This window comes from Garra rufa, chromosome 12, assembly GCF_049309525.1.
Source record: "Garra rufa chromosome 12, GarRuf1.0, whole genome shotgun sequence".
Lineage (NCBI taxonomy): Eukaryota > Metazoa > Chordata > Actinopteri > Cypriniformes > Cyprinidae > Garra > Garra rufa.
In genome coordinates, this window is record NC_133372.1 from 35,307,289 (window position 1) to 35,322,201 (window position 14,913).

At 36.5% G+C, this 14,913-nt stretch overlaps 1 protein-coding gene across 1 annotated transcript in view; it reads right to left on the reverse strand.

Moving 5' to 3' along the window:
• The window catches only part of frmd4ba (FERM domain containing 4Ba), a 36,413-nt gene that overhangs the window by 5,546 nt on the left and 15,954 nt on the right, over window positions 1-14,913 (reverse strand). Inside the window, exons 8-21 of the mRNA XM_073852573.1 lie at window positions 11,757-11,840; window positions 10,701-10,766; window positions 10,294-10,351; window positions 9,918-10,004; window positions 3,893-3,969; window positions 3,179-3,317; window positions 2,547-2,688; window positions 2,323-2,456; window positions 2,108-2,224; window positions 1,794-2,022; window positions 1,498-1,545; window positions 1,158-1,290; window positions 436-600; window positions 301-320 (exon numbers count right to left, since the gene is read on the reverse strand). Coding sequence (XP_073708674.1) covers window positions 301-320; window positions 436-600; window positions 1,158-1,290; window positions 1,498-1,545; window positions 1,794-2,022; window positions 2,108-2,224; window positions 2,323-2,456; window positions 2,547-2,688; window positions 3,179-3,317; window positions 3,893-3,969; window positions 9,918-10,004; window positions 10,294-10,351; window positions 10,701-10,766; window positions 11,757-11,840 — 1,499 coding nt within the window. The remainder of the gene's footprint in view (window positions 1-300; window positions 321-435; window positions 601-1,157; window positions 1,291-1,497; window positions 1,546-1,793; window positions 2,023-2,107; window positions 2,225-2,322; window positions 2,457-2,546; window positions 2,689-3,178; window positions 3,318-3,892; window positions 3,970-9,917; window positions 10,005-10,293; window positions 10,352-10,700; window positions 10,767-11,756; window positions 11,841-14,913) is intronic.

The window sequence follows — 14,913 nt, forward strand, 5'->3', positions numbered from 1 at the left end:
CTTAGCAATGGATGTTACTAATCAAAAATTAGGTTTTGATATATTTACAGTATGAAATTTACTAAATATCTTCATGAAACATGATCTTTACTTAATAAAAAAAAAAAAAATCATTTTGACCCTTACAATGTATTTTTGGCTATTGCTACAAATAAACCTGTGCTACTTAAGACTGGTTTTGTGTTCCAGGGTTGCATTTTACTTCACACTTACACTAAGTCATATCTAGGCAAATAAACATTTTAGAACAGCGCAAAACTAGACTTCCATGAGTTTTTAAGATTTAGACATTTCTATGACCTTTCCGAATCTGAACAACCCTGTGATTTACAGGTTTTCCATGATCGTGGGAACACAGTTTTTTTTCTTAACAAATGTCATTCAAGGGTCACACTAATGGGTGGGTGATAAAGAAGGGTCGATTGTGTTCTGTACCTGAGCTGGATGCTGCTGTAGGCGTTGCGGGGAAGTTGAGGGGTAGGGGGCATGCTCCGCGAGTCAGAGGGTTGGCGTGAAGGTTGACGGTAGGGACTGCTGTGTGTCGATAAGGCGTCTCCGTGTATATAGGCCACAGGTTCTTGGACTTCGCCATAATTTAATCTAGAACACAGATAAGAACAATGCTTTATCAAACTGAACTTCCTTCATGGGTGGAGTTCTTACCACACACAAAACCTCCAAGGAAGTACAGAACAACTTTTCACGGCATGCTACCTTTGGTTAAATCTAATACAAAAGCTTAATGGTTTTTGAGGAACAAATGATTAAATAACAACCGACTGAATTACATCTCACTTTACAGACAGATTTCAGTCGTCTGGCCTCAGTGAACTTCCACCATCTATTAATGCCCGTTGTTTCTGTGAGATTTTCCAGAGCAGCTTTCCTGCTTATGCCCCTTCCGCCCCCACTTTGTGATTATTGCTGGAGTTTTTGCAGTCAAGCAGCGACATGCTTATTCCTGGGGCACTATTTTTAACACTGTGAGTGTTTGGCTGATAAGAGGAGATTGTGAAGAAAGAAGTTGAGGCAAGGGAAGGCTGGAATGCAGGGCTGATTCCTTGTTCACAGGTCTCTACTAGCTCAACAGCACAAAAGCAAACAGCAGCCAGTGCTCAAGATTAATCCCAAAGAGCTGAGGTTGGCAGGACTCTCACCTGCTGCAGTCTTGGTAGTCGTCATTGGCGTGATCGATGTGATCTGAATGGTATGATGCAGAGAAGGAGTTTGACGAGTTGGGACGTGGAGAATACTGCACTGAACGTGACCGCTGTCTCTGTGATGGCTCGTCTAAGACAAAACAAGTTAACAAGATTAAGAGGGTAGCCACCTAGTCTAGCCTGCAGAGATAAGGCGTTCATATGCTGCTGTTCAAATGTTTACAGTCAGAAATATTTCAGTAAGAATTAATACTTCTATTCATGCAAAAGTGACAGTATAAAGTTCTACATGGTTACAATAAACCATTCCATTATATCTACAAGTCGAAAAACTCACCATCATCCAAATTCAGGCAGTCAGAAAGGCTGTCAAGGTTCACATCATCTGCAAAAACAATAGAGATTATAGTTCTGCATGCATTATTTCCTTCCCGCCATGATCCATTACCTCTACATAACATAAAACATTAGCTCATCACAAGTGAAGCATAAAACCTTGACTGTCATCACAGTGCAGGTTTGCATACACTGTTTAAGCATACACGTTTAAAGGCTTCACACACATTTTGACCAACACATATCTATATATATATATATATAAAATCATGACTAATAATTAAACCAGATATGCACCAGCAATGATGACGGAAGCTCTTTGTGTGGGCTCCTTTCCAATCTTCACTCTGTAATCATTAATCTGATTTTCAATCTCCTGCAGTTTTTTGGTAGCGTCCAGAAGGTTTCTCCTGCGTTTCTTCTTCACCGTTTTACAGAGCTCATTTTCGTAGGCAAGTTTTTTCGCTGCCTCCACAATCTTCTTCTGGAGTGCAAAGCAGCTTTCCAGGTTTCTTAAATTAGGGTCCTGCAAGACAAAAAGTTGAATTAGTAAGTACACAAAATGTGTGCAGCTCTTGGATTATTTTTGAGAATAGCCATTGAGAGCCTACCGCATCGTAAGGGAAAAGGTCATCCAATTTGAAAGCAGTTCCCACGCGCCTTCGAACGGTAGGAGGCTTCACTCCTGGTGCCAAAGGATACTCCTTAGGTAACACACCGGTCAACTCCTGGTCAAACAAAAAGAGAAAGCAAAGTAAATCTTATAAAATGACTGTTTAAATGTATATGCTTGAAAGAGCATATGGAAATATGACAAGCTACTAACCGCTTCCCGGAGGCACATTTTCTTTAGCTCTTCTTCCTTGAGTGCCAGCATTTCTTTAATGCTCTGCTGTTTGTTCTTTAGTTCTGCAATCTTCTCTTTCTTCTGTTCCTCATTCACTTCATTGTCTGCAGAGTCTAAATGAAAGCAAAAGCAAGCTCAATCACGACATTGGTACGAAAGAGAGTTCATTTAGTCTGTTCTTGGAATTAGAGAAACAGACTTACTGGAAGAGACCAAACTTCCATTGCTGGCCATGATGAGCTTGTCTTTATTTTCCATGCTGACCAGCTTACTGTTCCTGGGAGCTCCAGTCTCTGTAAGATCCATGGCAATATCACCCAAACTTCTTGCTGTAGTTATTTTAGCCTTTAGGTAGATAAATAAGATATTATCACATCACCTCAATTATTTTTACACGCTTTTAGTGCAGAAACAAAGCAACGATTTGTGCAATTCTGAATTGTGACCCTGGACCACAATTTCTTTTATTAAGATATATAAATAAGCTTTCCATTGATGTATGGTTTGTTAGATTAATAGACTATTTGAAGAGCTAGTATTTGAGGGTGCAAAACAAATACATATTGGAGGAAAATTGCCTTTAAAGTTGTCCAAATGAAGTTCTTAGCAATGCATACTACTAATAAAAATTAGGTTTTGCTATATTACGCTAGGAAATTTACAAAATATCTTCATGGAACACAATTTTTTAGCATAGAAGAAAAATCATTTTGAACCATACAATGTATTTTTGACTATTGCTACAAATATACCCATGCTACTTATGACTGGTTTTGTGGTCCAGGGTCACAATTTATAAGTAAGAGGAATTAAAGATGCACAAATGAAGACTCACTTTACTCTGTTTGCGATCCAGGTAGAACTGGTGTTGGCTGATGGCCATCACCCAGATGGTTTTGATCAGAGAATGGCTGGCATACCACGTGTAGATGACCTGACCAGACTGACCAAATGTGCGTCTAGAAGCTGTTCTTCTGCGGATTAACACATACACAATAAATTCAAACATAATGCATTTGATCCTCTGTTGTGTCAAGGAAATTAAAATATTGGTTTCAGTAACAGTAATCATTTGCATGGCAGAGAGAGAAAAAAAAAATCACAATAAAAAGTAGTCCGGTTAATTCAAACTAAATTGTTTTTAATTGTATAAAACGTTAAAATTAAATTACACATTACCACATGAAGTTTTTAGGTTACCTGATTAATAATACCGAATGACTATAAAGCACGTTGGTCACATTGTGGTACAATGTGCTGTGTGATATCATCTTTGTTTACAGAGCAACCCTAACCCACATTACTACTACAACATGAAGTGACAGATTGCTTCACTGCTGAAATTTGACGTTGGAAACACATTAGCTACGTCAAAAGGCATTGCTAACATTTACTTAGTCTATTCCAAGGCCATGTTCATGAGTCTAAAAGAAAAGAAATAAAGCTTGACAAATCAAAAATGGTGCTCATTGAGTGCTTCAGGTTTTTCACTTGTGCATATCAAATGTATATCAAGACATGACCTAGTATAAATGTCTTGTTTTCTCACCTCTGAGGGTCGTTGACCTCTACGGCAAACTTCTTCTCTCGGAAATACAGGTTTTCAAGCTGTTTCCACAGAAAGAGCTACAAAGAAAAAGGAAATAAGATAGACAGGAACTATATTAGGAACACTGTTACGTGAAATGCCACGAAAATATCTCAGTGACCAAAAAGTCCTACAAATAGGATTTCCACTCATTTCTAATATGGATGTTTCTTTGTGAGATTCACAAATTAAGAACATATACATCCCTATATTTTAGCATTTAAATTTGTTGCTTTCTATATCAAACCAAGAAAAATGTGACCCAGGACCATAAAAAAAGTCATAAGGTTCAATATTTTGGCTGAGATACAACTATTTAAAAATCTCAATTTTGAGTGTGCATTAAAAGCAAAATATTAAGAAAATCTGCTTTAAAGTTGTCCAAATTAAGTTCTTAGCAATGCATATTACTAATCAAAAATGAAGTTTTGATATTTTTACAGTAGGAAATTGACAAAATTTCTACATGGAACATGATATTTACATAATAAAGAAAAATCAATAATTTTGACCCATACAATGTATTTTTGGCTATTGCTACAAATATACCCATGCTACTTAAGACGTGGTCTATGGCCTCAAATACATTGTAATGCCCTCCTAGAAACACTACACTCTGAAATCGCTCACAAAAACATCACTACATCAGAATGGATATTGATGTGTTTAGCTGGAAGCATAAAACAGTTGCTTTGGATATAAAGCCAAAACAATCATAGCACTACAGAAGCAAAGCTCACAACTTATCAAACTCGCCCTAAAGGGAAAGCAGTAAAAACAAGTTTGTGTTAAAAGCATGGCCAAAACATCTGCCATTCATGAGAACGGTCCTTTCAGATCTTTTTTCCAGAGCGCCGTCACAGATCTTCCAAGCTCACGGCAGGGAAAGTACAATATCCAACTACTATCAGCGTGCGGGGGTGAGGATTTACCAGGAATGTTAATAAACGCTCCCCGCCAGGTACTGCTCGAACGCAGCTCTGAGTAATACACAGAGGAACAATATGACCCGAGCGTGAATTACACGGTAGATCTGACTGCGAGAGTGTATCTATTTCTGACAGTTATGTTTAATAACAACAAACTGAATACTAACTAACTCTAATTTCAGAAATCTAAAAAAAAAAAAACTCTTACCAGTTCAGGTAGTAAGCCTTTAAAGTCCCTGGATAGCTGAGCAGGTTCACTACAGCCCTGATCTAAAGTTTCCCACAGGGTTGTGGCTTCCTTGAACAATACTCTCTTGTCTGCTTTCGAAGAGCCCAAAAGGTGTTGCAAGAGTTTCAGGCGACTGAGCCCCGCCCCTTCCCTCCCCCTTCCTGTGACATCACTAGCACCTCTCTTCGCCCTTACCCACCTTGAGCTAGACTTCTTTTCACGTACTTGCGTGTCTCTCCATTTCCGTCCGACGACTATGCAATCACATCTCTGAAACTCTAAGTCGCACATGTAATTAAAATCCTTCACAAATTCATTCTTTCCCTACGGTCACCTCCCTCGTACTCTGATACTCGATTCCTGTCCTTGTCAAACCTGACAAACAGGTTACGCTCTCTGAAATACACACACATAGAAAGGTATTCCTCTTGTTTCATTTTGGGAGGGGATTTGGAGCATTGATCATAATGAACACTCTTCTATAGCTATTAATTTATCCGTGTTCGTTTTCCTGGTGTGTCTCATTTTTACAGTCTGAATCATAATCTCTCACTCATTGGTTTGGGTGTTCGCTCCTGTATGCTTCCCAAGGCAAATATGCCAGGAATCTACTACTTTCTTGTAATCATTAATAGCTGGCCATGGCACTTTTCACCTCCTGGTGAAAACAGCATGCCTCTCTCATAGTGACTAAATGGCATGAACATGAAACTTCCCTGACCTTTCTTTGGCATTTCACAAAAACAACTAAAAATATATAGTACTTCATATGTTGATGTCCAAAGGCAGTACTGACTACTTTAAATTAGCAGTATAAACACAACTGACCCAAAAGCATTACTTTTTACTAGAACATGTGATAACACAGTATTTCTTACGACTCTAAAATGTGTAAAATCAGCTCATTTAAAATCCAGGACTGAGAGCGATAAAAGCATTGTTAACAATCTACTAACGAGCATAATTCTTTTAGACAATTAAATGAAAGATAACTAGATAAGTCTGAGGGCAAATGAGAGAGCATGCAAATGGAAAGACAATGGGAACAATCTTCAACGCCTCAGACTGTCTGTGACTGATAAAGCAAGACAGGCTGGCAAATCTAGGACGTTTGCAGACGTTGAGAATTAAAACTAAATCTAAAATACAAGGCCAAAATGGAAATAAAGCAAAAGTAAATTTAAATACTAATTAATAAAAAATAACCACTTTTTAGGGTGGCAAATGTGAACTTCCTTTCAGGTGATGTATTTTTTTAAAGTATCACTGATCCTGATGTGATTGTTGCATGTGATACCAATAAGCAACATAAAAGATTTGTTTAGCGTTGGTATCGATACCAGCGGATTCAGTTTACACTAATCCAAAACCCATCTTACGCATAATCTGGATGTGTGAAAGTAGTATTTTATAATTGCACACACCTTTAAACTCTTTCATGTTACTAGGCTATTGGTGATGCAGTGCAAAAATATGTTATGAATATGGACACACCCTTAAGATGTGTCACTAAATCTTCAAGACAGCCCGTGTTCACACAGCAGCAGAATACGGTTATCAGTCCTTTTTTGGAGTGGTACATACAGTTAAATAAACAGAAATATTATGAAAATGATAACCAATGTTTATAACTTGATCACAATTTTCAGGACTCAAAACCAGAGTTTTGCAAATGGAACTGCAGTTTGTATGAGCTGGACTGTCACACTGACTGTGTGAACTCTCAAAAAACCCATTAAATTTAACTAAAAGCACAGGTTTAAGGGAAAAAGATAACTCTTCCAAAGGTAAGGCACAAAAGAAAATTGTAAGTTTAACAGAAGCCACACCAGACACCACCAATACACGTGAACAAATATGAGCAATCCAGACGCTATTGTCAGCTCAGAATGATGACTCAATCATATTCCGCATCTCCCTCTTTCAGACATATGATACACTCATAATCTCTTATGGAGGTAACCACAAATAAAGAGTAAAAACAGTCTAGAAAGAAATATGAGTGATGTTTGCATACACAAATCGCATCACCTTGCTGGGGTGTTGCTATATAGCTGTTAGGATCTTCAAAGTGGTTTTAATACACAGTCAACATAAAGTCAGTATTTCCAAGGAAATACTATATTCACTTGCTTTGGCTTTAGTGCACCATAATATTTTTTTATTTTTATTTCTTTATACATTTTTATATATTTAATTTAGCAAACAACAGGTTATCCTTATAATATCACACATTTTCTTGCATAATATAAATAGGTTGTTATGCTTGAAATTACATTATCAGTCAAATTTTTTTTAAAGATTTTAATTTTTTTAAAAGAAATCTCTTCAGCTCACCAAGCATGCATTTATTTGATCTAAAATACAGCAAAAGCAGTAATATTGTGAAATATTTTTACTATTCAAAATAACTGCTTTCTATTTAAATATTTTTTAAAGCTACATTTTCAGCATCATTATTCCAGTCTTCAGTGTTACACAATCAGAAATCATTCTAATGTGCTGATTTGCTGTTCAAGATACATTTATTATTATTACTATAAACATTTAAAACAGCCAAGTACATTTTTTTCAGGATTCTTTAATGAATAGAAAGATCCAAATATCAGCATTTATCTGAAATAAAAAGCTTTTGTAACATTATACACTATACTATTCAAAAGCTTGGAGTCAGTCTTATTTTTGGGAGGGGGGGGGGGAATTATAGAAATTAATACTTTTATTTTCAAATTATTTATATTTCAGATAAATGCTGTTCTGAACTTTCTATTCATTAAAGAAACCTGAAAATATTCTACTCGGCTGTTTTCAACATGATAATTGTTTTGAGCAGCAAATCAGAATATTAGAATGATTTCTGAAGCATCTTACGACTGGAGTAATGATGCAAAAAATCAGCTTTGAAATCACAGGAATAAATTACATTTGAAAAGAAAAGCATTATTTGAAATAGTAAAAATATTTCAAGATTTTACTGTTTTTGCTGTGCGTTGGATCAAATAAATGCAGGCTTGGTAAGCAGAAGAGTATCTTTAAAAAAAAAATCTTACTGTTCAAGAACTTTTAATTGGTAGTGTATATTGTCATCTACACTACAAAAACTGGGGAAAGACTAATAACTGGAGTTTTAATTGTGCAAATTCATCTTTATTAGCAATAATACAAAACACACTTCATTTACTGCTTTCATAGGGCAACGGTTCAGAGCCCGGGAAAGTTCAGCCAAAAAGTTTGGGAGCTTTTAATACCGCAGACCCCCAACAGCTCTTGCATGTGGAGGAGTTATAGCCGCGAGACCCCTCGCTCTCCTCTATGGCCCCCTGCTAAGCTAATTGTGTTTTATTGCTTGATCAATTGTCTGGGCTGAGTGAAATGCACAATGATGGTCAGATTTGCATAATGAGCTTGGTGTTCTGGAAGAAGATTGGGGGGCGGGAGGACACAAAGACTGCCCTCCTTGGCAGGAAGCACAATCAATACTGGCCAGATGATGGGTTGCACTCTGACAGGGCCTAGTGTACTTTCAACAAGAGTGCTAAAACACTCGGTCGAGTGGGAAAAGACACAAAAAAGAGAGGGAGGGAATGGGAGAGATCACCAAATTTATTACAGTTTTTTGGACAAGGTACCTTGAAAAATATAGCAACACCGGTGCTACAACACTACCTTCTTGTTAAGATAAAAGGAAAAATGGAAAGGAAGATGTTTACTCTTCTACCAGGAGAAGAGCTGACTGGGCTCTATCAATGGAACCAATCCCCCTTCAGACATCACACTGCAGGCACCACTCCAGTTTCTGCCCCTGCCACCCAGCATTGCTCCCCATGAAGCTCCATAATTACACCCTCCACAGGGAGGGGCTGGTGTTCATTGCTGCCATGCAGCAGGGTTTCAGAGTGGGACATGGCCATTAACACTCTGGCAAAGGGCTGAATATACATACACACCCAGCTGCATTCTACAAAGCACTGGTGTAATGGATGCCAATTAACAGACACTTTAATGAGTGAGGCTGGGGTGAAATATAGAAGCTCTCCTCATAAAAAAGAGCAATGGTTACTAATCTTTCATAGGGCAGACATGTGATAAAAATGTGATAAATTATCATGTTAATTAAAAATGCCCATGAACACAAAATTATAGATAAGAGATATCTAAAGAGGAGGCACACCAGTATGCTTGGAAACAAAGTTGTGTTTACAGGGTACCAGGCTAATGCAATGACTGCTTCTGAAGAAGAATTAATGACTAGATTTTCTATCTTTTAGTCATCAAACCTGAAAGATGTTTGGGATTTTTTAGGCACTTACTAGTAAGCACACTATATCCACTCAAAGAATTTAACTGTACCATTTAAGTTTTAATGTTTTTGAAAAAAATATTTTATGCTCACCCAAGGCTGTTTTTTATTAAATATACAGTAAAAACAATAAATTTGAGATACAACATTAGAATAAAAAAAGTGTTTAAGGAGCAAATCAGAATATTAGAATGATTTCTGAAGTATCATGTGACTAAATAAATTACATTTTTAAATATATTCAAATAGAAATGTTATTTTAAATAGTAAAAATACTTCAAAATATTACTGTTTTTACTGTATGTACTGTATGTAAGTCTTCACAAATGTCTGGCCTTTTATTCTGCAGTTTCTGTTAGGCAGTCACACTGCTATGCAATTATTTAAAAGACTTTTCCCATGGTGGCCTACAATTGCGATACTACGCATTTCAGATAAACCAACCCATAAATTATGACTGTGAACCTAGAAAGAACTGTAGAATTTGTTCCATCACCACTGTGACGAACAAAAAAAAAAACAGCAAACCTTTCGCGGCTTGAGCTTGTCTTGCAGGTCGTACTGGCCAATGCCTTTGTAGCTAATCCCCAGCCACCACGGTATGCCCTGTTTGTCCTGTGAAAAAGATGAGATTTGATGAGGTAATTGCTGCTTTTGTCTGGCAAAGTAAAAGATCATATGATTCCAACCAACATAGCCGTTCACATGCAGTAGAAGCTACTTTAACAGCACTGTTTGATCTCCAAAGACATTTCTAATGAATTATAATTAGACCACACACATTTCGCTAATGGTTATTTAACCAACCATAATTCAAAGGATGTATTAATTATGGCAGCTTCAGTATTTATAATGTTTAGCTCTGTAGTTCCTAAAATATCACATGATAAATCAAACCACACACCTTTACTTTGTAGTAATGAACACCATATGCAGGCAAAGACTCAACTAAGGTCAGATACCTGTTGAACAAGAGCATAGCAGAGAAAGTTAATAAGACAAAAATATCAAGGATGAACAACATTTAACTTTAGTAAATCATCTATAATGTGTCACTGACAATGTCAATATATCAACGCAGCAGCACAAATCAAGCTGACAGAAATGACCTTGTCTCTTCCAAGGGAGCTAAAAATAAAGTGACACAGTGTGGCTAGGCCTGTTGAAAGCAGTCACTTTCAGTAATGAGGTCTAATTAATTACGCAGTTTCGCCTTTCCACAAACATCAGAAGTAGAGCAACAGGCTCAGACTTGTAGTCCCTGTATCTATTTGAGTCTGTTTATGTCATTTAAATGATTAGTGTGCTTACCGTATGATAGCCTGTCCACGACTGAGACCTTTCAGCTTCTTATAATGCTCGATTACTTTATCTTCACTAGAGGGCAAGAGAGAGAAGTATCATCACCCGCACAAGTGCAACAAAACAGTAATTGAGCATGAGACCAACATGTGAATGCGCCATTTAAATGACGTGGCTAGTCAGACTATTAACTAGTCAGATATTACACCAGGTGCACCCATGTGTGAAATGCCATCTGGCTTGCTGTCCTGTGAGTCACACACACACAAACTCTTTCAGACAATTATCTTAATCACTGGTTCCTCAAACACACAGGCACACTGTAAGTATTCATTTATGACTAGGAAACAACAAAAGGAAATTAATATGACAGATGAGCATTAACAGGAAGCTTGTACAGCAATAAAATAACATATACAAGCAATTTCAATGTATATAAACTAACTAACACAGCTGCTTTTGCATGCAGTCGCACAGCTGTCTCTTAAACACTTGCACTAACGCACAGCTGTTTCCTCATGCACTCATTCCCACTCACACACTTCAATAATTGCTGTCTGTTAACTGGTTTACTGTCTTTAGCTCCCCACACTCAATAGGCATTGATTAAAGCTGCCACATCAATCCTTTTAAGGTGGTAGACTTCTACATCTAGACGTCTGGGGTTACAGAAGCCAGAGGGCAGGCATCATTAACAAGCAAGTTAATTAACAAGGTTTGTTTGAAATAAACAAGCTGCAGCTTGCACATTACACCTGGATACACTAAAATGTGCAGTTTTGAGTTTTTTTGAGTTCTAATACATACATACTCACACTAATTAAACAGAGATTAAATAATGATAAAGATATGAAATGAAAATAAAAATGCATATAATCTCATGCTGATGTAACCCAGACTGCATATGCCTATAAAATATTAACTAATAATATCATAGCCTAATTTTCAAGATACAATCATGTTTCTGCCTATATCACTTCCTACTGAATACTGTGTTTCTCCCACAAAAATGTCATATTGCAGAAGCTGCCTGTATTTATTACAAAAACAAAAATGCAGTCTTACCAGAATGCTAATGATGGGTGCTCCTTCAATACCGCAGTGGGGAAAGCTGGAAGCTTTTTTAAGTCTGATCTTGTGTCTTCATCACTAAAAATAAACACAAAACAATGTGTTGAAATTAAATGCTTCCCAAATAAATGTTTGGCCTAGCTAACTATATGTTAGTGTATAAAAGCTAAAAACGCCAGTAATGTAGATGGTGATAGCATTACTATAACTCAGCAATATGTGGGTGATTCCCATGAAATCTCTGTTTTAGGCATTAAAAGTAAAAGTTGAGGTGTTTACTGACAATTTAACCTTCTTGAACATATTTTCCAAAATACACCCTTTAAATACCACAACAGTCTGAAAATGTCAATAGCATTAGGAACCAATACACTGTGTGCATACCTGTTAATGATCTTTTTTTATCTGACAGTTGCTTAAAACACTGAAATAATGGTTATTTTTAATAGGGATGTAACAATATCAAAATCCCACAATAAGATAATATCTCGATATGAATTCCATGATAAAACATAGCATAGTTTTTAAAAAAAGACAAAGGAAACTTGGAAACATTTTACATTTTAAAGTTAAATAGTTCTATCTAATGCACTTTGAGAGGTTAAAATTAAGAGCTCCAACCCCATGTTCTTAACTAGGAAATCTTAAGCTAGAACAAAGTCAGTGAATTGACTTGCACATGAATTTTAAAGGGGACTCAACCCTCTTTTTAGTTGTGGTATATTGTCTCAGTCTAAATTACATTCACACTGGTGTTTTAGGAAGACAAACAAATTAGAATATAATAATAATAATAACAGTAATTTTAATAATTAACAGCAATTTTATATTGTTATTCCAATGACAGTAATATCAATATATTGTTCAATAGTATTTCGTAGGTAAAAAGTAAACAATACTTCTTTCCTAATGTCTACACTTAAAATATTTTGAATTTGGACTGCAGTAACGTTACCAACTTTAATCACCAGCTGTCAACATTTCATAGTGCACTTTTAAGCTTTTATTTTGAACGAAATGGCAGTAGAGCTTTTGTTTTGATGGAAAAATCCAGCTTCAGTGAAAACAGGCTTACAAAAACATGTTGCACTACAAATCTAGTGAAATGCTGCAATCATCTGCTTGCATAAATGGTGGCCGATGCTTTCCTAAATGCATGTTAAACTCACAGCACATGTAAGTTCAATGCATTCATTGTGAACTGAGCTGTTCTGAGGCGCAGAAAACACCGGATCACAAGCTGATCGCCTGAGCAAAGTGCATGCTTCGCTTTGAAACGCGTAGAGAAAACAGACTGATGAAAGGATTACGCCATATTTTGCTTTCGGTTTTAGTTAGTTTGACAGACATGTACCAAAGCATAATGGACTAAAACACAACTTTAAAGATCTTTTATGTTAGAATAATTAGTTTAAATATATTTTAAAGTACACTTTTTGCCTGGAAGACCTATCGTTTCATATCGTCATGTTACCACGATGATATCCAGATTGTTTTGCTACCATGACACTACGATATTGATTTTTTTTAATTAACACTTTATTTAATTTTAACATTTAATTTTGACTTCATTCTGGCTCTCATTACCATAGCACCTTCCAAAATGTACAATCAATATCTCATTAAAACTTGACCTATTTTCAAAATGCTGTGGCAAACCTGAAAGAATATAATGTATGAATTCTGTAGAAGCCATTCTTGTTTGGCCAAAACAAGGTGTGATTAAAGAGATACAGATGTTTTGTTTGAGGAGAGCAGATATCATTCTTTTGAAATAGAGCTCTGAGGTGACAAGTGATGACACTGATAGGCCGATGTTTGAATTAGCTTTTTGATGTTTGAAGAGCACTTTGGTTTTACCATCCTGCTGGAATTCCTTTTTAGATAAATGGGCTTCAACCTCACAACTCTTACACTTTAAACCAATCAGTGTTTAAATTACATATTACGAGTTGTGCAGTTTTTCCTATTCTACATCTGCAGAAATCTTGGCTTGACTTTTTAATAGTCACTCAGAGTCTATATATAAAGATTAGATGTAAACGTAAAACTGAAATTTCCCATGTAAGGTTACAAATTCAAGCTGAAGTTAGTGATGATGTACTGCCTGGGCTAATAGCATCTTATCTTAGCGGAGAGAGTGTGATATACTTCAACATCATGGTCTGTGACCTGAATAAACAGGTATATGAAAGTGCATTTCAATTACAAATCATATTTAAAATAATAGTTCTTAATATTTTAATGCCATTTTAAAGCTGTATGACTTTTATTATGTGGAATTAAAGCATGCAATTGCATTGACAAAGAGCATCTAGTGGATTATTATTATAACTTTTCTTCTTGGGTGTTGCATGGAAAAAAAGAAGACATACAGGTTTGAAATGCATGAGTAAACAATGACAGAAATGTTTTTTTTTTGTGTGTGTGAAGAACTATCCCTTCAAGAGCTTAGGAGGCTACACAACAAATCCAACTGGCACCAACATGATGGAACAAAAGACAAAACACATGAATTCATAAAACAGGTCAAGAGTGTTATTGAAAACCCTCATGTCATGGGCTTCCAGACATCTGATCTGCTTTAGCAAGCTTTCATCTGATCTTGTGTTGAGGGCACAGTGGACAATATTGTTTTTACAGGAAGCAATTACTCAGAAAACAACACAGTGCAAGAACACAGTAAAACCATAACATGATATTCAGAATACTTAGAAAATTAATTGAAAACAAAAGGAAACAGGTTACAGAATTGATAACATGTAAAACCTTGCTTATCAGCCCATTAATACCTTGCTTGACTAAGCACCACTATATTCCCTGGCGCACTTCCCTTTCCAAGCCAGTTGGTTCTGTAGTTCAGCAATTTATGATAAGTTTGAAGGTATAAATCCAGCACGGGTTGATGATGTGGTAAAATACAGTAAGCTGGTGCCCTGAGACCGGAGTGCCTTGTCAGCAATCTGGAATTCATTATGCTGTCTGTACTATCAAACAGTTGGCAAGGAAGGGCGGGCAAACGCTTAACCCAGCACAAGCCTCGCATGAGTTAAAGCCATGTGTCAGCTTTTTCAAGAATGCACCTACCCTCATTACAAGGAAATCAGTGGGAAATGGGTCATTGGATGTCAATGTCCTTGAACCGAAGGCG